The sequence below is a fragment of the Melitaea cinxia genome, chromosome 10 (genome assembly GCF_905220565.1).
Source record: "Melitaea cinxia chromosome 10, ilMelCinx1.1, whole genome shotgun sequence".
Taxonomy (NCBI): Eukaryota; Metazoa; Arthropoda; class Insecta; order Lepidoptera; family Nymphalidae; genus Melitaea; species Melitaea cinxia.
The window spans coordinates 4,739,933-4,767,638 of NC_059403.1; the positions used below are offsets into that span (position 1 = coordinate 4,739,933).

At 34.6% G+C, this 27,706-nt stretch overlaps 1 protein-coding gene across 1 annotated transcript; it reads left to right on the forward strand.

The window, feature by feature from the left end:
• Nucleotides 1-167: 167 nt before the first annotated feature.
• LOC123657319 (alkyldihydroxyacetonephosphate synthase) lies at nt 168-27,706 on the forward strand. The gene is made up of 11 exons (XM_045592887.1): nt 168-438; nt 16,686-16,772; nt 22,324-22,615; nt 22,980-23,165; nt 23,690-23,863; nt 24,500-24,616; nt 24,704-24,850; nt 25,053-25,319; nt 25,651-25,811; nt 26,705-26,826; nt 27,168-27,706. The coding sequence occupies exons 1-11, from the start codon at nt 260-262 to the stop codon at nt 27,347-27,349; spliced, it is 1,914 nt and encodes a 637-aa protein (XP_045448843.1). The 5' UTR covers nt 168-259; the 3' UTR covers nt 27,350-27,706.

Sequence of the window (27,706 nt, forward strand, 5' to 3'; positions counted from 1 at the left end):
TCTGTACAACATACAAATAAATAGTTTAAATTAGTCGAATTTTTATTTGCCTCAAAAGCGCCACCTAGTAGTCAATAGGAGAATTAAATGCACATAGAACAGAAGTAGACATTTGAACAGCTGCGTACCTCTGCCATAGATGTCACTATTATTACTGTTTTATCGACAGAAAATTTCAGCATGCGCGGCGGACTGCGCGATTTATAAAAATTGTAGCAAATGTTGCTGGGCACAAATCTATAATCGTAGTCAAGTAAAAATGTCAACCGGCATTATAACCAGTGCAAAAAACATGTTAGAACAGACGGAAGATAATAAAAAAGATTCAACAGTAAAAAGTGAAAATAAAAGTAATTGTAGTGATAAAAATAAAAATTGTAATAGAGACGGAAAAAATGAACCTGTTATAAAAGTTAAAAGTGCGATTCCTAGAAGACGGTGGGTCTGTTATTTATTATTTATATAACATTAGATATATTCTATTAAAAATTTAACGATAATTGTAATATTTTATCTTATGAAAATATGAATTGTATGTAATGTAACGTAAAGAAAAATACATGTGAATTAATTAATAGCACGCGACTGGTGACCCGTCCCAGTTTCAGGATATAATTAACTAGGCGTTCTTCTAAAAATATCATAACTGTAATATTGTCAAGCACAAATGCTTTTGTGTGCAAATATTACGTCACTAAATAAAATATTTTTCCCGCCAAAATTTCATTTAGCTTAATTCCTCTTAAGAATAAAAATTAAAGTTTTAATACTTTTTTTCGTAAGATTAGAAAAGTTAAAAACAATTATTTTACCAAAATGGTTATTTGATTTTTGTTAATACTTCAAAAATTATGAGTATCAGTTACCAAGAAAATAAGTCACATTTTTATTATTTATTAGAATAGAACTACACTGAAGTATTTATGTAAGAGAAAAAAAAACAAATTAATAGCCACTTTTCATTTTATTTATTAAAAATAAAAATTAATAAAAATAAAATTTAATTCCTTAGCTTTCAAAGAACAGTAATTGAATCTACGACAGGGTCTTACCGCAGACTAGTCGTATATTTTATTGATTTTTCTCTTAACCTCGTTACGAACCCTTCCCGCGTAAAATGGATTCCTGCTTAGAAGCTATTGTATCTCAAATAGAAACTATGAATTGTAAAAAAATGCTACTTAATTTTAACTTGGTATTGTAATTTTTCATTAAAATAAAATAAGTATAAGAAAATTTCGTTAAAAATACACTAAATGTTAACTCTAAAGTAGATATTGAATTGAAATATATAAGAACTTATTAGATTTTAGCAACTTATTTTTAAATGAAAATGTTTATTGTACATCAATTATGAAAAAGTCACTAATGTTCAATTTCCATAAATACAAACCACTTACGATTCTCTATTTTTATAAACTTAAATAAGTAGTAAGTAGAAGCTAGATAAAGAATAAATAAACTCTTGTTAGGCTAAAACATACATACATACATATACATATAATCACGCGTCTTCCCCGTAGGGGTAGGCAGAGACCACTTCTTTCCACTTGCTAAAATCCCTACATACTTCTTTCGCTTCGTCCACTTTCATTATTCCCTTCATACATGCTTTTCGGGTTAGGGTACTCTTGACTCTTGAAAATTAGGCTAAAACAGAATTAACATAAAACAAATGTTTATAATTTCGTAACGAGAAAACAAACAGACGCGTTCTATAAATCAGAGATAGTGGTGTTAGCGTAAACACATCTTTTACATCTTAACAGAGATGAATTTTTAATTGAAAATACATTTAATAGTGAAAAATATACGTTAAAAAGAGCAAATTTAGTAAACAGAATGTACATTTATCATACAAAGCGTACCTATAGTTAATTTATGACAGAACGCACAATTTTAAAGAATTCGGATCGGTTTATTAATAATTGTATTTGCTAGCAAACGAAAAAACCGACTTCAATTACATTGAAAAGTAATACAACGTAAGTAGACGAAAAAAATTAACAAATTCACTAGTCGTCACTACGATTTTCGAGGTTTCCCCTCGATTTGTCTGGGATCCCATCATCAGATCCTGGTTTATTTTATCATGCTACCACCGTTGCGATATCTCCTTTCAAACAAAAAAAAAAAAAAGAATTATCAAAATCGGTTTATAAACGACGAAGGTCGAACGGTCGAATTGAGTAACCTATTATTTTTTGAAGTCGGCTAAAAGTTTGATATTAAATACATTTCATTGACAAAAAGCAATAATAAGAAAATAATTCACCATTACCGTCACTGTACCCCTTCTTTTATCTAATATCTTTAATTATTGTATACATATAATCTGAATCTCGGAAACGGCTCCAACGATTTTCATGAAATTTAGTTTGCAGGGGGTTTTGGGGTGATAAATCGATCTAGCTAGGACTCATTTTTAGAAATGTCGTTTTATCCGTGTTGAAACCAATAGACCCCGGTTCGAGTCCAGTTGTCTCCAGTTCTATCATTTTTTCCCTTTTTTAGATTTCTCGTGATCTTATATTAAAATAACCAGTTGATATATTATTATTATTAAACCGGTAAGATCGAAAAATATTATTCATATTTCATCAGTATGTAATTCGTATTTAAATATATTTTACAAAATCACGGTTTACCATGAATCATCATCATCATTTCAGCCGATCACAGTCCACTGCTGGACATAGGCCTCCATAAGTTCACCCCAAAAATGGCGTGAACTCGTGTGTTTTGCCCATAGTCACCACGCAGGGCAGGCGGGTTGGTGTGTTGGTGATAATATTATTATATTCTTTATTGCACTTTAAAAAAAAGAAAAAAGTACAAATCATATTTACAAATAAAGTTGGCGAGGCCGAACTTATCTCTATAAGACATCTCCACCAGTCTACCCATGGTGGTGATAATTATAATTTAACGGACGAAATTTTTAACTATACTACTTATATTCAAATAGGCGTGTAAAAGCATTTTAGCATTAAAAAAGCATTAGCTGACCATTTTTGAAATAAAATTGTCTAAACAAAGTTACTTTTATATACTTCGAGCTTTTCTCATGTTGAGTTAATACATTTTACAATTTGTACAACAATTAAACGTGTCATAAATTTGTGTTTTTAAAACATAATTAAAATATACTTACTGTATAAAAAGTAACTTAAATTAATATGAAAAAAAAAATCAGAACATTCTTTATTGCAAACCATTAAAAGATACAAACATAATTGTGTTTGCTCGCAAACGAAAAAAAAACCGACTTCAATTACATCGACAAGTAATACAACGTAGATCGACGAAAAAATAGTCAAGCAACTACGCGTTATCAAAGATTACTCAAAAAGTAGTTATCAGATCTCGATAAAATTTATATGTGATCACATGATAAACATCAGCTTTCGATTAAATTAAAAATTATCAAAATCGGTACACCCAGTAAAAAGTTATTACGGATTTTCGAGAGTTTCCCTCGATTTCTCTGGGATCCCATCATCAGATCTTGGTTTCCTTATCACGGTACCAAACTAGGGATATCCCCTTTCCAATAAAAAAAAGAATTATCAAAATCGTAGAAGTAGAAAGTTATGCGGTATAATACAACGTAGGTCGACGCAGTGGCGTAGCGTAGTTGTCGGCCGCCCGGGGCGGAAGAAAATTTTGCCGCCCCCTTATTTAGGTATTTCAATTTAAAGTATAATAAAACTTACTGAGCTGAGTGGCTACGACATATAAAATTTAGCCACCCCCTTTCATCCCGTGGGTGTCGTAAGAGGCGACTAAGGGATAGAAAAGTTCCAATAATAATAATAATAATGATAAAGCTTTATTTAATTCCATACAAAATTCATCAATCCTTATCTCAATTTGCCCAAATAAAAAAATAACAATAGTTTATTAAACATTATACATATTGGCATAGCGATTCGACGGGGAAATGCTGCCAGCATTCTTGGCACAATTCCACGCGGACAGGATTTATACTAGAGATGCCACGAATAGCAATTTGGCCGAATACCGAATACCGAATGTTCGGCGAGGCTCTTGGCCGAAGCGCCGAACATTCGGCAGCCGAATATTCGGCCACACTTAGTACTTTTCGCGGGCGACAAGACACAACTCGTCACCGTACGAGCTTAAACTTGCATCGCTGAAGTACCTAATACGTTTGGTAGGCGCGGGCGGTTTTGTTTCATAATTTCATTTGTGATTGATTAGGTCACGGTCGTGTCACACAACCTGCTTTATTTGTTGATTGTTGGTGCATCGTACGTACTGTATACTAAAATATAACATTTAATGTGATTGATTACTTAACCATAAGAAATCACCGTTTGTTCGAGAAAAGCAAAATGAATCAATTTAATAAGAAATCGCCTATTTGGAACTATTATGAAATTTAAGGTGAAGACAATAAACTGGCAGTTTGTTTGTTGTGTTTGTTTCTTACCACTGGTAGATTTTAAATATTAATTTGTTAGTTCTTTTTTGGTTACATAAATATCTTTGTGAGTAATATTTTGAGTTTTTTCATAATTTATCTGGTAATCCTTACTGTATTTTATCATAAATAAGGAAGTAAATCTGTTTATCATGATTTCACGCCCAAACTGCTGAACCGATTTAAATGAAATTTGGTACACAGATACTCTAGAGCCTTAGAAAGGACATGGGCTATAATTTACGCGAAGTCGCGGAAAAACAGTAAGTAAGTAATAAAAAAATTGCTATTCGGTATTCGGCCAAATGGTTACCCATATTCGGCCGAATACCGAATAGCGAAAAAAAGAGGCCGAATAGCCGAATACCGAATAATTGCCGAATATTCGTGGCATCTCTAATTTATACCAAAACTATCTGTAAATATTTAGTTCTTAAGTTGTGAGTTGTAATTTTGCCCAAATCAAAATTTCAATCAATTAAATAACAATACAAAATAATTAATAGTACTTATTAGCTTTTATTAGATTAGTGATCATTATTTAGACATACTATTTCATGTAAAATACAACATTAAAAAATACATACAACCCTAAATTTTCAACCTTCTACGATGAACCCCTATATTTTATTTGTTAATTATAACTTTAATTTTTTTGGCAAGATTTTTATTTTTATTTTGTCATGACTTAGAATAAAAAAAATTATATTACTCTTAATTTTCAACCTTTCTACGATCAAGCCCTATTTTTCTATCGCAATTTTTAATATTTTAAATAATTTCCTTTAATTGTGATTTTTTTCTCAATTCAATTTGATCTCCTGCCTTCGCCGGTCGATTACTATCAATCGATCATTTATCCCCGCTAGATGTCTACATTACGTTGTCACCTCTCATCCAGCAAACATCACGGAGTAGGGATGAGAATAAAGCCGGTCTCCAGTCTTACTCACTATACTGTTTTCGGCCATTTTTTTTGGTTTTATTTGTATCGATCGTAGTAGTGACTGTTATACGTATTATTTTAATTTTTCTGTGCACTAAATAAAGCATACTTTCATTGTCTACAACGCTTTCGTTTATAAGTAAATCCCCGCACACTTAAATTATAGTAGATAGTTTATTGGCAAAACAACGTTTGCCGGGTCAGCTAGTTAATAATATAAAATAGCAAAGTTCCAATACCACCGTGGAACTAGTGAAGCCGAGCGATGGCGATATAGCCATCCTACAGCTAGCTTTTTAAATACACAGCCGAAGACGAACAGCAGCGTCTTCGGTGCGACAAAGCTAGCCCTGCGGTCACCAACCCGCCTCCCCAGCGTGGTGACTATGGGCAAAAAACCCCATGACTTCGCGGTAGAATTTTAGGCCCTCAGTTCTCGGCAGCCTCACTATTCCCGGCTACAGCAGCGCCGCGCTAACGGTGGGGCGGAGGGTGCTGAGGATCACCGAGATACGGGAGGCTGCCACTCAAAACTACAGGTACTACGTACCGGTTACGTATAATGGAGTCATGTTACAGCTGGACCATAACCATACCTTGAAGTAAAACTGAGTTTTAAACTTAAACTTAAGTGAAGCATACTGGGGTTGTCTGAAGTTTGAAGAGAGGGCGAGGACACGATGATCCTGGACTCCGGGCACTTGTTCTACTTCCGTGAAGGTGATGGGCTTTCCCAAGGTGGACTCGATTTTCTGGTCCACAAGACTCTCACTAACAACGTTGTGGAAGTCAGCAATATGTCGACCCGGGTAGCGTACCTTGTACTTAAACTCACTGAAGGTACTCCCTAGAAGTGATACAGATGTAATATAGATGATAGAGTGATAGATATTACTAGGGCCATGCATGGGACTACTTTGGCCTTCTACAACGTTGTTATGGGAGACTTCAACGCTAAAGTGGGAATACAAGGCCGCGACGAATCGAGAATCGGACCACACTGGTAGGGGCGCAGGAATCGCAGGAGGCAGATGCTCGTCAACTACTACGAGTCAGAGGGGCTCTTCTTGATGAATTCAATTTTTCGAGAAGAAGCCCCAAAGGACATGGCAAAGCCCCGATACTGTGACGAGGAACGAGATAGATTTCATCATAACGGATAAAAGGCATATATTCAGAGATGTCTCAGTGGTTAACAGGTTTAACACCGGCAGCGACCACCGGCTAGTACGGGGCACTCTGAATATATGTCTCCGAAAGGAGCGGACCCGCTTGATGAAATCTACTCTCCGACGTACGCTGCCCCAATTACTATGTGGCTCCGAGCAGTTTCAATGGGAACTCCAAAACCGATTCGATTCGCTGGAAACTACTGGCAACGTGGAAGAGATGACCGACAACGTGGTGAAGACGGTATGTACACTAGGTTGTAGGCACTTTCCGCCGAAGAAGTCAACGAAGCAGTCCAACTCTCTTCCGAAGCCTTGGATCTAATGTGGCGGAGGCGCGAGTTGCTCACTGCTCAAGCAGCTTCGCCAGAACAGGCTCTTTTCAAGAAGATACGAAAAATTTGTACGCCGAGACCTCCACTGCTCAAATACGAGAGAGATTGCTACTCTGATTGAGCAGAATAGGGATGACGTAGTTACGACTGAGCTACTTAAAGCCGCAGGGCGACCTACCCTAAAAGTCTTGGCGAGACTCTTTCACGCCGTCACCCACCGAGGTACCACGCCGGAGGTGTGGTCCAGTAGTGTGTGGTGCTGTTCTTTAAGAGAGGCGACAAGTCTCTGTCTAAGAATCACACATCGATCTTACTTCTGAGCCACATCTATAAGCTATTTTCGAGTGTTGTTACGAATCGTCTCGCCAGAAGAATTCCAACTACCGAAATAGAGGGGTCTCATAATGACTACAGCACTGTAGACCACATCCATACTGTTCGGTAGATTATACAAAAGACAGAAGAATATAATCAGCCGCTGTGTATGGCATTTGTGGACTACGAAAAAGCCTTCGACTATTGCTTCTCAAAATGGAAAAACAAAAAATACTATTTTTCCAAATGTTTTGGATTAAGTTTTAAAATAGCTAGCAATTAATATATATTTTTTTGGTATTAATAAATGAATTTGATGTAATTTTTTTTTATTATTATTTCACTTTATACGTAGCGAAGCACGTACCGGGCCGCTAGTATTTACTAATTGTTTTTATTATTTAAGTGTTGTTCAATTTTGCCGCCCCCTAAAAAGTGCCGCCCGGGGCGGGCCGCCCCCCCCGCCCCCACTACGCTACGCCACTGGGTCGACGAAAACAGCGTCAAGTAAAAACGCATTATTAGATATAACTCGAAAAGTAGTTGTTAGATCTCAAATAAATTTAAATGGGACCAATTGGCACACACCACCTTTCGATTAAAACAAAATTTGTCGAAATCGGTCTACCCGGTCAAAAGTTCTGATGTAACATACATAAAAAAAAAAAAATACAGTCGAATTGAGAACCTCCTCCTTTTTTGGAAGTCGGTTAAAAAGTAGTACAATTAGAGGAATATGCACAAAGGCGGTCTTATCGCTAAAAGATCGATTTCTTCCCAGACAACCTTTGGGTATTAATTGCTTATAGAACAGGGCGTAGAAAATATATATGATTCTATTAGATATTAAGATCGAGAATCAGGAGTCAGTCTCTATTTTTAAGAGCCATTTCACAAAAATCGGTAACAATCCGCGAAATTGTAATATTTTGACGTCGTTAACCTCAGTGTTGGATGCAATAATGTAATTTATATTCTTGAAATATAATAGAGCAACCTTTGTTGTAGTCCATAGTCAGGTCAGAATTTTGATTTATATTATGTGTATAAAATTATTAACCTTTTCATCAGCCTCCTCCCTGGGTAAACGGTCGCAATGTATACTTTGAAGTCCTACTTTTCAATAACCTCTACGTTGAAACCATTTTAAAAAAATATCATAATATGTGGAATATAATTTTGTTGTCCACTATCATAGATTTTTATTCCATTTGTATCTCTTTTAAACGATAAAAAAAATTTAAAGTTACGAATATTTTCCAAATAAGTACAATTTTAAAAGCGATATTTCTCTTAGAAAACTAAGAAATTTTAACGAACTATCTTCATCAAAGTAAACTTACATCATTAAGGAATACAAAAAAAAATAATTAAAGGATGTAATTATTTTTAATACATTTTATATTAAATAATAAAAAGATAGTATATATTGCCACGCATCAAGCCCGGTAAATCAGTCGAGCGCTAGCGCTCTTAGAGGTAAGGTCCACGCCAAATTCTGCGCAGCCGTCTCTTTCGCTCACACGCGCCAAGCGACTGTTGTTATAGCGGATAAAACGCATTTGATACTTTCATAATAAAATATAAATAAAATAAACATATTACGAAAATGACTGTAAAATAATATAATGATAATTTCTGTAAACAAATGTATAATTTAATTTTTGTTTCTCACACTATCAATACAAATAGGCATTTCAATCTGTTTTTCTTGTTATTTGTTAATTAATATGTTTGTCGGTGTCGATGTCATTAAATGCTTTTTTATTCATATCGTAAATATTAGATTCATTCCTAAACTGAAAAAACTAAATCAATTAAAAAAAAATTGTTTCATAAAATTTATTTTTAAACGGTTTTATTTAGCTCACCCCGTTTGTTTTATTTTTTTTTTTTTAATTTATTGACTGTTGTTATATAACATACTTGAAATTTTTAACAAATTAATTATGTAAAAAACATTTTATACCATAGTTATAATTTTTATTATACATCAGAAAATGATCACGATGGTCTTTTAGTTGTCACACTATACGTACTAGCACAAAGATCGCGCGGCTCGTACGACTCGCGCGATGCGACCAAATTTACCTAAACTTGCAGAGCGTAAAATTGTGAAATGGCTCTTAAGTTACGTACGAAACGTTTTGTGCCATTATTTTTATTAAAATCAAAAATATATTCAAACCTGAGGGTAGTTTAAACTAATTATGGTTTTTCTTTATTTATAACTAAAGAAAGAAAATATTAAATTCATCAGAAGTACAAGAAAAGTAGTTTAACGTAATTATTTACTACTAAAGTGAATATAAGTGATATCAGTTATACGTATCACTCGGTACATACTACAGTAACCTATTTCTACAAAAATGTACATGTTTCGAAGAATTCTTGTAAAGATAATAATGTTTTAAATTTTATAACTTTTTTATTTAGTCGAGTATTACTAGGATACAAGTTTATGTACCAGGATATTGCTGTACATAGAAATAAGTATCATGGATCTATTTACAGGTAGACCGTAAATATTTTTATTTTATTTTTGTCACTTGCAGTATAGTTTTAAAACAAAATTAAAATGTTTATGTTCTTTTTGTAAGTTAGTAGAACTAGAGAATAAAATTATAGTCCTTTTCCATGATGTTGTAGAAATTTTAAGATATATATATATATATATATATATATATATATATTCTATCGAATCTGACTTTTTTTTGTCGGCAAAGTTGGGCTGACAAAACTTGCTAATTAAACCAGCCGTAGGTTACTTAAAGGAGTCGCTCTCAATAAAATATCTATCAATTGACAATTATTCAAATTTAATACTCCCTGAACCACTGCGGTTGACTAGCATTCCTAGTGAACTTTTATTAAATCATAAAATTAATATTATAACAGTAATAAAGCAACTTTGAAGTGACAAAAGGTCGTAAGCAATAAAGCTACCTATACGCAAAAATAATTACATACAAGCGATGGTTTTAAGATGTTATACTCGTATACAAATTGAAAATAGGCGAGTGTATTGCTATAAAACTGTTTACATTGTATTTAACTAATAAACAATAGTGCTTTTATTTAAAATTAAATGTACACAATAAACGTCGATGTATAATGAATTGTTTGTTGAGGTCATGTGTGTTCACGAGCTCTTACTTATAAGTTAATTTTATTAAAATCCATATATCTGTCGATTGAAATGTTTGTTTGTGTAATTTCTTACCATACCTCAAAGCGAATATTCAAGCACCTTAATATATACGCTTCAACCTGCAATATCCCACTGCTAGGCATATGCCTCTTTCCCCGTGTAATAATAACCTTTGCCTTTACCCGTAATTCACCACGCTGTTCCAATGCGGGTTGGCGGATATATTTCCCTACTATGAGTAACAATCGCTATCCTGTACATGATAACAACTGGGACCAACAGCGTAATGTGCTTTTTGAGGCACGGTGGGGACACCCACAAGGACTAACAACCAGACCATAAATAAATATTTATATAAACACAAATATCCACTCTGAGCGGGAATCGAACTCTCGACCCCTGCGGTGTTTAGGCGTCGCCGACATGGCACACGCACCATTACACCAGAACGGTCGTCCTTAATATATAAATTGCATTAGTAATTAATCCCCGTCTAGAAATAGGTTTTCTTAGTGTAATTGTGCGTGTTCTAAGTAAATATTTACACGTCGAAGTACAATTTCGAGAACATATTTCTTAACATTTACATTTATTCAGCCTTAAGATGAAGTGTATTCCACATTTGTGTTATTTTTGCTAAAATAGTGTCAGACAAATGTAAGTACGTAATAAGTACATCACAGTCTTAGGTTAGTATATTATACTTCACGTATATTTTAAATACATCTTCCGAGAATGCTATAAACACATTTAGGAAAAATAATATTTTTCTGTCAAAGTGTCCAATAAAATTAAACTCCTATTGCGTTATTAAAAAACAATAGTTAAATACGACGACATACAACCTTAAATTCAATCACTCTGCGAGAAGTTGGGAACCGCACAGAATTCTGTCAATTTGAAATTCGATAGTAATTCTTTAGTATATTAATTTTTTCGACAAGTTTATACGCAATAAGTACAAAATTGTTATAAGCATTTTAATGCTAAATTGGTTATTTACATATTTATTTGTTTCCCATCCATTGGTACATAAGTGCAAACGACTTGCAAAACAATGAATGTTGAAGTTATTGTTCTACAGACACATATGTTTTATATTATTACATGTTATTATTACAGATATGGGTGGTTTCTGCAGTTTGCCTCACAGCTTATTTTAATTTAAGATAGCCTTAAAAATGTTTAAATAATCTGACTTAAGTGACCATCAGATTTATGTTTGAATGAAGTATGAAAATGCTGAATATGGTATGAATTCGGCAGTAGAAGAGAATCATGAAAAATCCATTTATTTAATTTAAAGAATTTCGTATGTTGTATATATTTTTTTTGTTGTTTAACTGAGGTAGGTCACAGCATAATTATATGGAGCAGCCCGACTGAGTTTGTACCTCAAACTTACAGAAGACCACAGCTAAATAATACTGTTTTCAAGCAGTATTCTGTTCCTATTGGTAAGCTAAGTAACCAGAGCTCCTGGGGGAAATTGGAGATAGGCTGGCAACGCGCTTGCGATGCTTCTGGTGTTGCAGGCGTCTATAAGCTACGGTAATCGCTTTCCATCTGGTGAGCCGTACGCTTGTTTGACGCCCTAGTAATATATATATTTTAAAAAATATGTTAACCCACATAAGAGCAGTATATTGAACAAAACTTCTCCGATCGAACCTTCTCCTTGTGAGAAAAGGCGAATATATGGAATTGTGTATATCAAACAATATAACGCCCTACTAAGGAAATCGTCAACCTTACATTAGCTCATTACCAAATAATACAGGTTTCAAGTTGTGCTGTATGAGCGCTTAGCAACATTCCTTTTTAATTATATAGATAACTAGCTGTGCCCGGGACTTCGTCCGCGTGAAATATAACAAAAAGTTATTGTTCAGTTCGCAGGGTTATAAAATAAATAAAGTTATAAAATAAAAGTAGCGTAAGTTACTTCTTGCTACATCAGGTATCTGCCAGTGAATGTCCTGTCAATATTGGTCCAGCCGTTTCAGAGATTAGCTGGAACAAACAGACAGACAGACAAAAATTGTAAAAAATATTTAGTATAAAGCGGTTATTTTAATATTACAAACAGACACTCCAATTTGATTTATTTGTATAGATTAATTATCGTCTAAATGATTTGGTGTAAAAGACGAAGTTTAATAAAAGTGTTTATTTTGATATAAAAATCAATTTGTTATTACCAAATGTGCATTAGAAATTTATTATCAATTTTTATTGTATTTATGGTTCACTGTTTTGGTGATAATGGCTTACTCATAAAAGATAGATATATGCTGTCGAGGACTTTTTTGTAGGACTAATCAAAATAAACATTTTTCTTTCATTATATACATGTAAACTCTACAGTTTTTGCAGCGTACGCCAGAATAGCTCGCAGATGGCAGTTTTTTTACGATTTACTTGACAAATATGGTTATATTTTGAACAATTCATACACTATCCTTAAAAATTATAACCTATGTGTTATTCTAATCTATAAGCTATGCAGTATGACAGCTAAAACCTGAAGCTATTTACTTTTCTTGTAATCCTGAATAACAAGAATGTGCATTACAAGGAAAATATTAGGTTCGCAGATAGTAATATTAGGTGGGTAGGTTATTAACACCTAACCTAACCCACACAAATAAGATTAGCGCATAGAGCGATAAACTCCCTTTTTTAACCGACTTCAAAAATAGGAGGAGGTTACAGACACAGAAATCGAGGGAAACTCTCGAAAATCCGCATAACCTTTTACTGGGTGTACCGATTTTAATGATTTTTAATTTAATCGAAAGCCGATGTTTATCATGTGGGAACGTTTAAATTTCATCGAGATATGATTACAACTTTTGGAGTAATCTTTGATAATGCATATTTACTTGACTATATTTTCGTCTACCTTCGTTGTATTACTTGTGGATATAATTGCAGTCGGTTTTTCTTCGTTTGCCTTCAAACACAATTATTAGATATAAATACAGTGCACATGTCAGAAGTGAAACTTCTTTGGCAAACTAATTGTTAAGTCTCGTTTATATTTGTACAAATCTAAAGCTATAGATTTCCGATCCAGCGCCATCGACAAAAACGTTGCCATTCCATCAAAACGTTGCCGTTTCATCCGTAAAAATTTTACCCTTATGCGCCTAAAGAAGTTTCACTTCAAAAAGTCTCAACACCCGTCTGGTCGGAGGATCCTCCCTTTTCAGTGGTGCATGAGGAACGTAACATCGAGTTCCTCACACTGTTAAAAGTATGATGACTTAAGCCTTATTTTTTTATCTTTATTTCGTTTTTACTATAAGTATTATAGTCCCAAATACATTACTCTGCGCTTTACACTATTGATAACTTTTAAGTACAGAACACATTGAATCTATTCTAACGATTTTAATAATTCTTTCACCATTACAAATGTAACTGTAAAACTGCGACTTAGTTCATATTAAAATTATTGCACACGTGAGGTAAGTGGATCAAAAGTGATAAGGATTTGCCTGGTAAAACTAATTTGATAACGTTATTGCAACGATACCGGCATTTTTTAATAATTAAAAGTGTCACTTACGACTTCATAATCCAATAGCTAGGCATCTGTTTAGAAACCAACCGAAGTTTTGATTAGGTTAGGTAGGTACAGATCGATTCCACAACTTATTATATCCATTTCATGATTTAGTTCTCCTTTTGTCTTCCTGCCTTAAATAAGTATATCCTTTTTAACCGACTTCCAAAAAAGGAGGAGGTTCTCAATTCGACTGTTTTTTTTTTTTTATGTATGTTACATCAGAACTTTTGACCGGGTAGACCGATTTCGACAAATTGTGTTTTAATCGAAAGGTGGTGTGTGCCAATTGGTCCCATTTAAATTTATTTGAGATCTAACAACTACTTTTCGAGTTATATCTAATAATGCGTTTTTACTTGACGCTTTTTTCGTCGACCTACGTTGTATTATACCGCATAACTTTCTACTGGATGTACCGATTTTGATAATTCTTTTTTTGTTGGAAAGGGGATATAAGGAACATGATAAGGAAACCAGGATCTGATGATGGGATTTCAGAGAAATCGAGGGAAACTCGAAAATCCGTAATAACTTTTTACTGGGTGTACCGATTTTGATAATTTTTAATTTAATCGAAAGCTGATGTTTATCATGTGGTCACATATAAATTTTATCGAGATCTGATAACTACTTTTTGAGAAATCTTTGATAACGCGTAGTTGCTTGACTATTTTTTCGTCGATCTACGTTGTATTACTTGTCGATGTAATTGAAGTCGGTTTTTTTTTCGTTTGCGAGCAAACACAATTATTATTATGAAAATCTAGGTTCTGTTAAATTAAAGGTTCTATAGGCGAAGGCGACCCGCATAGGCGGTGACCGTCGGTGCGTCACGGCAAAAATGCGTGGTGGTGGAAAAGGTTTTAATGGGTGTTGTGGGTCGTTCTGTACGTGCCGGGAGCCCCAGACTACCGCCAGCCTCGTCGGCGGGGTGCATACAAGCATTTCAACAAGCGTTTCACAATCAACCGCCCCTATAGTAGGTTGTAAATTTTGAGTTAGAAAACTCTGGAAACACTCTGGTCACAAATGACCAGACAACGATAGGCATTGGTTTTTCCTGCACAAAAATTTATCATGTGCAGGGATGAAACCTAAGACCGTAGGCACTTTAGCCAGGTGCCCATTACGCCAACGTGTTGTGGAAATATATCACAGCCAAATAATACTAGTATCTAGTATTATAGCGTTCCTTTGGTGAGGTAGCCTGAGGTCCTGGTCAAGGATAGAGTTAGCAACACATTTGCGATACTAATGGTAATGAATAAATGGTAATGTCCTTACGGTACGGTAACTGCTAAACATCAGGGGGACTGTATGCTTGTTTCGACTCTAGTGGTACACCATAGTGGCGTATATTAAAACAAAAATACATACTCGATAATTGTGTTTGCTCGCAAATGAAAAAAAAACCGACTTCAATTACATCGACGAGTAATACAACGTAGATCGACGAAAACATAGTCAAGTAACTACGCGTTATCAAAGATTACTCAAAAAGTAGTTATCAGATCTCAATAAAATTGTGGTCAACACCGAGTAAAAAGTTATTGCGGATTTTCAAGAAGTTCCCTCGATTTCTTTGGGATCCCATCATCAGATCCTGGTTTCCTCATCATGGTACTAAACTAGGGATATCTTCTTTCCAAAAAAATAATTGTGTTTGCTCGCAAACGAAAAAAAACCGACTTCAATTAACATCGACGAGTAATACAACGTAGATCGACGAAAAAATAGTCAAGTAACTACGCGTTATCAAAGATTACTCAAAAAATATTTGTCAGATCTCGATAAAATTTATATGTGACCACATGACAAACATCAGCTTTCGATTAAATCAAAAATTATCAAAATCGGTACACCCAGTAAAAAGTTATTGCGGATTTTAGAGAGTTTCCCTCGATTTCTCTGGGATTCCATCATCAGATCCTGGTTTCCTTATCATGGTACCAAACTAGGGATATCTTCTTTCCAACAAAAAAAGAATTATCAAAATCGGTACATCTAGTAGAAAGTTATGCGGTATAATACAACGTAGGTCGACGAAAAAAGCGTCAAGTAAAAACGCATTATTAGATATAACTCGAAAAGTAGTAGTTAGATCTCAAATAAATTTAAATGGGACCAAATGACACACACCACCTTTCGATTAAAACAAAATTTGTCGAAATCGGTCCACCCGGTCAAAAGTTCTGATGTAACATACATAAAAATAAAATACAGTCGAAATGAGAAACTCCTCCTTTTTTGGAAGTCGGTTAAAAAGAATTATCAAAATCGGTACACCCAGTAAAAAGTTATTGCGGATTTTCAAGAGTTTCCCTCGATTCCTCTAGGATCCTATCATCAGATCCTCATTTCCTTATCATGGTACTAAACTTGGGATATCTTCTTTCCAACAAAAAAAGAATTATCAAAATCGGTATATCCAGTAGAAAGTTATACGGTATAATACAACGTAGGTCGACGAAAAAAGCGTCAAGTAAAAACGCATTATTAGATATAACTCGAAAAGTAGTTGTTAGATCTCAAATAAATTTAAATAGGACCAATTGACACACACCACCTTTCGATTAAAATAAAAATTGTCGAAATCGGTCCACACGGTCAAAAGTTCTGATGTACCATACATTAAAAAAAAATACAGTCGAATTGAGAACCTCCTCCTTTTTTGGAAGTCGATTAAAAAACAATACATCCAATATTCAAGTTAAAATTGACGGTTAACATTTTTTGTTGTTGTTTCAGACAAGAATTGCTCAAATGGTACGGATGGGGCTACAAGGATTCCTTTTTTGAGTTATCATACAATAAAACATTATTCACAGGAAACAGGTGAGGTCATTAAATAATGATGCAGCAAACGGCGATGATAATATTTATGAATATTCCTTAGAAGTTGTACACAGGCTTGCTGGTAATAAGTAGTCTAGTCTAGTGTACGTACAATAATAATAATTAATATATGTTACGAGTATTATTCCAATAATATTAAGTGAAATTAACTATAATTTATATTATTTCCCTCCTCGACATCTGAATCTATTCTGATAAAATAGGTATCCATTTGCTTGATTTTTAAATAGCGCTATATCTTTTATTTATTTTTTTGCGTAATATTCATATGATTTGGCACATATGATTTTTCAATTACTATTTCACTCCTTTCAAGTTTTATTTTCAATTAAAGGTCATTTTTTACAATATTATATTTAAAAAAAAATTACAAATTGTTAATAGTTGATTACTCAACTAATTATAACTTTCATTCATTTAACTAAATTGTTAATTATAACTTTACAGAATAAAGTTATTTTGTCGCTAAGTAAGTGTAGCAAATATTCAACTTCACGGAATTAATAATTAAAAGTAAAACGTGACACTGAGTAATTCATTAATATTCTCGTATATTCTAAATTATATTATTTTCTACATTTCTTATACATACAAACATACATATAAACATATGTTTTTAAAAATGACTTATTGATACACCCCACTGCTGACCAAAGGCACACAATCCGGAATCAAATATTTGAACAAATACAAATAGCCGTAGCCGTCCCGAGCGGGAATGTTTAGGCGCCTACACGAAACACCTAACTTTAATAGTCGCTAAGACTATGGTTTACTTGTAAAACAATATTTAACATTCGTAACAAAATTGTATCAATGTACTTATCGTGAGCGTGAACGAATAAAATTCTTAAAATATGTACAAGGAACGCAAAATGATCAACAACAGCCAAATAAAATAAAATAATGATAGGTAAATATTCCGTTTTACATATAAAATATTCACGAAATAAAAAAGAAAACAATTACAAATGTTCCTTTGACTAAGGGCAAATTAATTTACATTGTCATTTATTTATACAGTCAAGGTTGTCAATCAATATACATAAAACATTGTAATTTATTTTTAAATTTTATGCAAATGCCTACAATTGTGAATTTATAAACTGAAACGATACCATCGATGTGCGAGCTTGTTTTATTTTTTTATTAAGGCATAGATTCCCAAAGAGGCCTTATATCCCCCTAGCAGACGCTGGATCTTTTCGTGGGTGCGTCGGGATAGTCGGTCAGAACGCAAATGGGGGCAAATGGATAATGGGGCGTTATGACTGTCAAGGGGGAAGTCGCGGCATACCTACCATATTAGAATTTTGATATAATAAAATAGGTTGAAAATATATCTATTTTGATGGAAACATATTTTGTTTAGCCGTCTAAGATGTTATTATTAAATCGTAAATGAAGATTAAAATGGTCGGACTCATCACAACACATCCGTTGCAATAGAGGATGCATGCACGCCGAGACAGAAAATCTAATTAATACATAAGCATGTAGTTTTTCATGAAGATAATAATGTAAGTATGATAATAAAGAACAGGTGATCTACCTAGTAGTTGACTTTAACAAAAACGTATTTATCGTTTTTGCCTAAATCGAATTAGGATTTCACGTACGCTTATCGCCGATTCGAGTGATAACAGATAGGTACAGAGTGAGAAGTGTGTATTTGAATTGGCCGTTTCATCGTGTTGCTGACATTACGCTCTTCATACTTCGTTTTTAATTTTTTTTTTTTACTTTACAACTGTATACATTTACTAGCTGATTTATAAATTTTCCAATTATCACTTATGTTGTGTTATCAAAAGGAATAAATTTTCACCGTTTTTGTAGTATTTGTCGTGATGTCATATTGCGTGTTGTTGTATGACCATATAGGTTACAACATACCTTGATCAATTAGCTATCATTATTTTTATATATTAATTTAAATTAGTAGTCCCTGAGATCAGAACTTTTCACCAAACAAGGTCTTCTGTGCTAGATTTTATTTATATCTATAGATAAAAATAATGTTTTAATATAAATAATTAATCTAATCAATAATATTCCTGTTAATTTGTATTTAGGGATCTGTACCTCAAAAGGAAAAAACGGAACCCTTATAAAATTACTTTGTTGTCTGTCTGTCTGACCCTTTTTCTTATTAATGCGTGGAGAGGTATCAATCTAAGATTAATATGAAATACTGAAGTCTACTGTCCCGTAGAGCTCTGAAAAATCAAACTTCTAAGCCAATGCAATCAAAAGATACAGCCATTTATGTTGCAAATTTTCGACACTCAAAGGAATCAAAACCTACAGGGTACTTCCCGTGAACTCAGAATCTTGGTACGAAGCGAAGCAAAGTCTAATAGCACAGATAGAGGAAAAATTCGAAAAGCATAAATTTTTAGTAACATCATAATATGTATTTTTTTAATAATTTTGTTTGGACGAAACCCTTGGTGCGATAGTCCGACTCGCACTTTGCCCTTTATTTTGTTATTTACTAGCTTCTGGGCGCGACTTCGTCCGCGTAGAACAGAGGCGCGTGCAATACTTGATGAGTATTTTGCTGCGATGTTATTTTAAAATTGCGATATCTCTTGAGATACTCATTGAAATCGAATTATGTAAAAGGCTATTTTGTTTTAAATTAAATACTTGTGATGAATAACGTATTTATTTAGATAAGGATTGATATCATGTTTATAAAAACATCTTCGCAAATAATGCATTATTTTAGCACACACTTGGTTAGCATAAAAAAGGTTATAGTGAGCCAACCTTAAAAGATAGATATATGCTATCGCGGACTTTTTTTTAGAACTTTTAAAGAGGATCAATTCTTTCATACACGATTTTTGCGAAACTTCAACTGTTTTCAAAGCGTACGCAGCGGAAGCTCTCAAAAGGAAAAAAGAACCCCCTATTTTGAAACATTCTTCACTGGTGCTCCGCTCCTTTTTGTTCTTAGCGTGATGATATATAACCTATAACCTCCCTCGATAAATGGGCTATCTAACACTAAAAGAATTTTTCAAATCGGACCAGTAGTTTCTGAGATTAGCGCGTTCAAACAAACAAACAAACAAACTCTTCAGCTTTATAATATTAGTATAGATTAAAAATTAACATTTTAATTTCACCTTATAAATATGTAAAACTTGATATATTCTTTGTTAATTAGTTATTGTACTATTTGCGTGGTTCATTAAGAGAGTATTTTTGTCCAATTGAGTTTGCAATAAGCATCGCCTAGGACACAAGAAAGTGGTGTCAACGAGCTATGACTGGATCTGTTTGTCTGTCGTGGGCGGCCAGGTTAAATTGTCACATCCGTTGCAATAGCCAACTCGTGGAGCAAGGAATTTACTTGAAATACATGTACATTTATTTACTGCAATAGAAATAGTTTATGTACCTAAAGTAAGGTTGAGGTTAAGTTTGTGAATGTACAATAAAATAGTACGAGATCCGGTATAAGGAATATATACCCTCGTGTGTTTAACAAAAATTATCCAGTACATATATCGACATATATCTGATCTGACAGGTAATCGTGTTTGTGAAGATTGTTGTAAATAATTTGCTGATCTCATTAATCGGGTGGTGACCGCAGGGCTGGCTTTGTCGTACCGAAGACGCTGTTGCCCGTCTTCGGCCTGTGTATTTCAAAGCCAGCAGTTTGGATGGTTATACCGCCATCGGTCGGCTTTTTAAGTTCCAAAATGGTAGTGGAACTGTTTTATCCTTTAGTCGCCTCTTACGACACCCACGAGAAGAGAGGGAGTGGCTATATTCTTACTGCCGTAACCACACAGCAACAGCTAGTTTAATATAAAACACACAAATATAAACAGTATAACAAAATCATGGTAGCATTTCAAACAAACTTTATCTTATTTTAAGTTAATATTTTAGAAAAATATCAGGTTAATTATTTTTAAAAACGCTTACTATGATAAAAATATGATTTATCGTATGTACTTTAGTACTACAATAGCTTGTACACGTGTTATAAGAAGTGTATGTTGTAATGTATGTCAATATCATGGCGAGACGCAAACAAATCTTATACTCGTATGCATTACCGAGAATGTATTGACGTATCTGCTTCGCTGTGGTTCATTTGGTTTCATATTTAAAATTAATAAACTAAGTATATAATAAATTAATAAACGTCTGTCACTTAACGGAAATAACATTAACAACATAAAAAAGTAAGATGAGAAACTGAAAGGGCCAAAAAAGTTATTCAGGTACATACACCACGCGCTGTACCAGCCACTTGAAATTTTCATTTTTATCTCCTATCGTAAGGGAACAGGGTAAGGCTCATCTGATTGTAAGTGATTACCGTAGCCATAGAGGCTTACAACATCAGAAGCAGTGCAAAAGCGCGTTGCCGATCCTACCCCTGACCTTCCCCAGGAACTAGCTACCGTACTCGCCACAGGAACACAAGACTACTTGAGAGTAGTAGATAATATTTAGCTGTGATCTTTCTTAAGGGTGAGGTCCCCAGACGGTCTGCTCCAGACTTTGAACAGGATATTTCTGTTAGTACTGTGGGGTACTTAATCATACTAAATTTCATTCAAATTTATTCAGCAATTTCAGTTTGAAAGGGATAGCCAAAAAAAATTTATTGTTGACATGAATAATAAATAATTTTTTTATAGAGTCTTGAGATAGATGTGACTGTCTTTAGAGTGGTTCTCTTTCAATATATGTACTCGTAACATACATTCGACTAGCTCGTTGGCGCAATTTGTAGCGGCCCCACTTTCTGCTTCGCGGGTTTCGAGTAGTATTTCCACCTGAATCTGAGTGTTATGTATTGTATATACTAATATATATGTATTATTACCATAGGAACAGACGACCATGTCTGTATGTTGTAGACATTTAATATGTATATCTACATTATTACTATTTTGCACCAATACCATTTTATATAAAAATGTATCATAAAGAATTAACATTCATGAGGGTCACGTTTAAATAGCCTTTTTGTAACTAAGCGTTCAAAATCGTATAAAAATTTTATTCATACAAAAATTATACAATACTATAATGTGTCATATACATTTTACTAATTAAAGATAGGTTCAGATTTACTTAACCTTTATTGTTTAAGGTTTTGGGAAATTACCTATCTGTTTTAAAAGTTTGTAGGTAACACTAATAATAAAGAAATTAAAAACTAAAAGTATGTAGCAATAGTAGAGAATATTTGTTTACTTACTTTTTACAAGTGTATTCATATTCCATAAACCTTATTACAATTATGAAAATATTATGAAAATATGAACGTATACATTTTAAACATTTTCTAAGCTCTATTTCTCTTAAGCTGCAATAAAAGCTAGTATTTAAATGAATTACATAAACGTAACATTATAATTACACTAATTAAATGCCGTTTATCAAAATATTCTTTTATATTTTACAGTCAGAGAAGGATAAGCAAGGTTCATGGAATAAGTTTTTCAAGTTTCCTCTCGCCATAACTCAAAATCCTTATATGCTTTTTCAGATACCTTATATCTGGAAAAAAATTACCGCATGCGATACAATGGATACAGGAACAATTCGACATAGACCTTTCAAACAAGTCACAGATTCCAGATTTACCAACCTCGTTTCCAAAAAGTCGGTTACCCAAAAATATCGAAGAGGAATTGGAAAAAATATCGTTAATCAGCTTAGATGGAATGGATAGACTGATAAGGGCACATGGACAAACTCTACATGATGTTTATTATTTAAGAAACAATAGCTTTCCTAGGATACCGGATGCAGTGATTTGGCCAACAAGCCACGAAGAGGTAGGCTATATTTTACAAACCGTTAGCTGCTTCTGTTTAATCTTAACATGGGTGGATCTTCAAAGATTCTTTTTAAGGTTTTTTTTATGGAGGTGGCGTAAAATTAAGTGGTCAACTTTTAACTGTCCTACACTGCCGGAGCTTTCCGGCAGGTGAGGTGAGTTAAGTGCTTACTTAACTCACCTTTGCTGCCAACTTGCTCTTTAGGGCGATAAAAACCATTTATTACATGTGCGTTATGCTCAAAAGTGAACGCTAATAGTCTTGAGTGAATTCACTTCTTTAAGCCTAAAAGAAGAAAACTTTTGGCATCTCATTCTCTCAATTTTCAATTTCGTTAAAAGATTGACGTTATAATTTTAAGGTAGAAGAAATAGTCCGATGTGCTTCTAAGCACAAATTTGTGATAATACCCTTCGGAGGAGGAACCTCAGTGTCTGGTGCTGTGACATGTCCAGCGAACGAGAACAGACCTATCGTGGTACTCGACACGAGTGATATGAACGCCATTTTGTGGTTAGACAAGGACCAATTACTTGCAAGAGTTCAGGTAAGTTTGGAAAATTTGACAAAAGTTGAACTAAATGATGACTTGCGAAAGTTGTATACAAGACAATTAGAAGATCGTTTTATAAATAAGGCACTAATAAAAAAGTTTTATGATAAAATTACTGCAAATTTTCCAACAAATTAATCAAATACTGCCAGTATGCATACAACATATTAAAAATGCGATTTAGTTACAAATTTTACAATAGAATAATAGCAATGACACAAGTGACCTAGAAATGACAAATGATGCAGTCAATTTAATTTAATTAAAATTTATAATTCTTGCAGCAATATCATTGAAAGGCTGAAATTAAAATAAAACAATTTAAAAATAAATCAATTTCAATCAGTTTATAGTTGGCTTACTCAGCGATTTTTTCAAAGATCTTTTTCAATTACAGTTTAAGAATTTCGTGTAAAATATCTGAATCGGGTGGTTAGTCGTAATTCGTAGTATATCAATAAATTATTATTAAGTAAATTATTGCCCTGAAAACTTTGATATTGTTTGTTTATTTTTAGGCGGGTATTGTAGGGCAGGATTTAGAACGAGAAATGCGCAGCCGAGGCTTCACAGTGGGCCACGAACCCGATTCCTTTGAATTCTCTACATTAGGTGGTTGGGTAGCAACTAGAGCGAGTGGTATGAAAAAGAATACTTATGGTAATATTGAAGATCTTGTCGTCCAGACTAAGGTAATGGCCAAAGAAAATAATATACTTACACATTTTACATACACATGATTATTTTGAAACAAGACTTCTTATATCTCAGTCTAATCTTAAAATCAAGTATTTCAGCAGAATATCTCTGATAGAGAAATTGCATATCTGTTTATGTATTGTAAATGAATATCAAAGTCAGATGATCTGTTTTTCTATATATCATTAGTCACGCTCACAACGTTTAAAATACTTACCCTATAAAATATAATAAAAGCTGAAAATATATAATAATAATGCCAAACTTAACAATAAAATATAATGTTTTTTGATGTTCTAAAAGAAATTTGTTCGATGTTTAAAGATTTTTTAGTCAGTCAATCAGTGCCAGTATTTATGTTTCATAGTTTTCAGCTCTTGTAGACAAGATATATGAGTTTTGAAAACTAACAAATGGTATTTTAGTAAAGTGGCCATTATGCCATTAAAAATGGGTTTCTCTAGGACAAAAAACTAGTTTCGGTAGGATACCACTACAAAAGTGCTTAGGCTCTTTTAATCCTAAACCTAAGTCACAATATTTTCAGAATAATACTTGGTATCAGACATTTTGTGAAGAGCTAATCACATTCCTCATCAAAAAAATTATACAACCTCTTTTTCTTTTAGGTGGTAGCCCCACTTGGTGTGATCGAGAAACGTTGTCGCGTTCCTAGAATATCCTGCGGACCGGATTGGGAACACGTAGTTATGGGATCTGAAGGTTGTTTAGGAGTTGTTACTGAGGTACTGACTACCACTACTTTAGCTGATTATATCTTTTTATTATAACTTGTAAATAAGTTAATAATAATCACTTAAATTGTGTCACAGGTAACGCTGAAAATTCGTCCTTTGCCACCTGTAGTTCGTTATGGTTCTTTAGTGTTCCCAGATTGGGAATCAGGGTTCTATTTCGAGAGAGAAGTAGCAAGACAACGGTTACAGCCGTCTAGTATACGACTTATGGACAATGAACAGGTAAAAATATTAAAATATTCATTCTCATCGCGTCTGAATTGGTATTATTTTTTGTACAATTTTTAAAACTGTTATTACGCATTCATAGTAACTTTAAAGTTCTTTCAGGAGAAACAATATCAGGACCAATTTTAAACCTTACTTTCATTTTTAATTTAGGAATGAAAACTGAAATATTATATAGAGCCATACTTATTTCCAGTTTCGCTTCGGCCATGCTCTTAAAATTGAGCAATCTTGGGGCGGAGTCGTATTAGACAAAATTAAGCGTTTCTACATTACAAAAATCAAAGGCTTCGATCCACTAAAACTCTGTGTAGTCACTCTCCTCATGGAAGGAACTGAAGAAAAAGTGGCCAACAGCGAGAAGAAACTAAATAGTATTGCCGCTCAGTACGGTGGTGTCCCGGGGGGTGCGAAGAATGGTGAAATTGGATATACTTTGACATTTGTTATTGCTTACCTTAGGGTATGTATTGATTGTCTTATATTTAATAATATGTTCAGATTTTATTTGCTTAATACTGGCAGTATTTTAGCCAGGGACGTAGCTACTGCCGTATCAGCCCAGCTCAGCAACTTTTTTCCATATTGTCAAGCAAGCAGCAGCTTAAATATATTTTGAATAATTTCATCAATGCAGCTTTGATAAAATTATTTAAAATATATTTACCCATCATCTGGGGAATGTGTGCGTCTGTTGCTGTTCAGTAATTGTTGCAAATTATTTATTATTTTATTATTATTTATTATTAATTTTTCCAAATTAATAATAAAATTAACTTTTCCAAATATTCCAGGACCTAGCGCTCGAATACAACATCGTAGCGGAGTCATTCGAGACGTCAGTGAGTTGGGAGCGCACGCTGGCGCTGTGTGAAAACACCAAGGCGTGCGTGCGCGCCGAGTGCGCCCGCCGTGGCATCCGGCACTACTTCGTGTCCTGCCGCCTCACGCAGACGTACGTGTGCTCTAACACTGACAGTCGGCGTGTTGGGAGCCAGCACCGGCACCAGCACCAACACCAACACCAAGGCGTGCGTGCGCGCCGAGTGCGCCCGCCGTGGCATCCGGCACTACTTCGTGTCCTGCCGCCTCACGCAGACGTACGTGTGCTCTAACACTGACAGTCGGCGTGTTGGGAGCCAGCACCGGCACCAGCACCAACACCAACACCAAGGCGTGCGTGCGCGCCGAGTGCGCCCGCCGTGGCATCCGGCACTACTTCGTGTCCTGCCGCCTCACGCAGACGTACGTGTGCTCTAACACTGACAGTCGGCGTGTTGGGAGCCAGCACCGGCACCAGCACCAACACCAACACCAAGGCGTGCGTGCGCGCCGAGTGCGCCCGCCGTGGCATCCGGCACTACTTCGTGTCCTGCCGCCTCACGCAGACGTACGTGTGCTCTAACACTGACAGTCGGCGTGTTGGGAGCCAGCACCGGCACCAGCACCAACACCAACACCAAGGCGTGCGTGCGCGCCGAGTGCGCCCGCCGTGGCATCCGGCACTACTTCGTGTCCTGCCGCCTCACGCAGACGTACGTGTGCTCTAACACTGACAGTCGGCGTGTTGGGAGCCAGCACCGGCACCAGCACCAACACCAACACCAAGGCGTGCGTGCGCGCCGAGTGCGCCCGCCGTGGCATCCGGCACTACTTCGTGTCCTGCCGCCTCACGCAGACGTACGTGTGCTCTAACACTGACAGTCGGCGTGTTGGGAGCCAGCACCGGCACCAACACCAACACAATATTAAGTATTAAGGATTTAGGGAATAGATAGATGTTCAAATCATGTCATTTAATATATCATTTTAAATGGCTAACCGTAACCAGTCAATGAAAAATTACAGATACGACGCGGGATGCTGTATATACTTCTACTTTGGGTTCAAGTCGACAAGTATACATGACGCCGTGCGCATTTACGAAGAGATCGAGGACGCCGCTCGAAATGAGATCATCGCCTCGGGGGGTACGTTATTATTTGGTATTTTTTGGTCATACAAAATTGTCATTAATAAAATTTTTGCTCATTTTCTATTTAAGAGAGACCATAGAATATGCAACCAATCTTAAAATTTTCTTTGTGTGCATGTTAAAATAAAAACGTTAAGAGTTTCATGTATTTTTTGTACTCTAGGAAATAAACTATCTTGAGAGTTTCTATTGAGTAGATAATTATAAATAAAATGTCTTCTATATATATCATTACAAAAAAATAAACTTAAAATATTAAATCATCATCATTTTCCCCTAACGCGCCAAAGAAGTATAACTTCAATAAAAAAAATCATTAGTGTAAAACAATTTCAGGTTCAATATCTCATCACCATGGCGTCGGTAAGCTCAGGAAAAAATGGTACACGGATACAGTGAGCGAGCCCGGGAAGCAATTGCTGTTAGCCGCTAAGAAGGCTTTAGACCCGGACAATATCTTCGCGTTGGGTAACATGGCCTTCGACCAGTACAATACAGAAGTAAAGAGCAAATTGTAAAAAATAATAATATAAATAATAAATAAATAAAACTTTTTTATAGAAGTCAAATAGTTTTAGGGTTGCAAGGTTTAAGGGAATAATTGAATACGATCGAAAAAGTATTCTGGAATTATTAATAAGACTTCATCCTCCTTTTTCAATTGTAGACAAATCGATATAAAGGAAAATATGATCAAAGTACTGTTATTTTGGCCATGTTTCTGTGACGCCAAAAATGACAAGTTTTTAAGAACGTTTTATGTTGTTAGGGACAACGGGAATAACGGGATTGTTACTGTGGAAAAAATGAATACTCAAATTATTTCTCTTACTCGAAATCAAAGATCCAAAAGATATTAATAAATAATTTCGTTA

What these genes read in the sequence shown, in the direction of transcription:
- LOC123657319 (XM_045592887.1), top strand. Translation starts at nt 260, where the DNA reads ATGTCAACCGGCATTATAACCAGTGCAAAAAACATGTTAGAACAGACG. An exon ending in AATTACTTGCAAGAGTTCAG is followed by an intron (nt 23,166 to 23,689) that starts GTAAGTTTGGAA and finishes GTTTATTTTTAG; the next exon opens with GCGGGTATTGTAGGGCAGGA. An exon ending in GACTTATGGACAATGAACAG is followed by an intron (nt 24,851 to 25,052) that starts GTAAAAATATTA and finishes ACTTATTTCCAG; the next exon opens with TTTCGCTTCGGCCATGCTCT.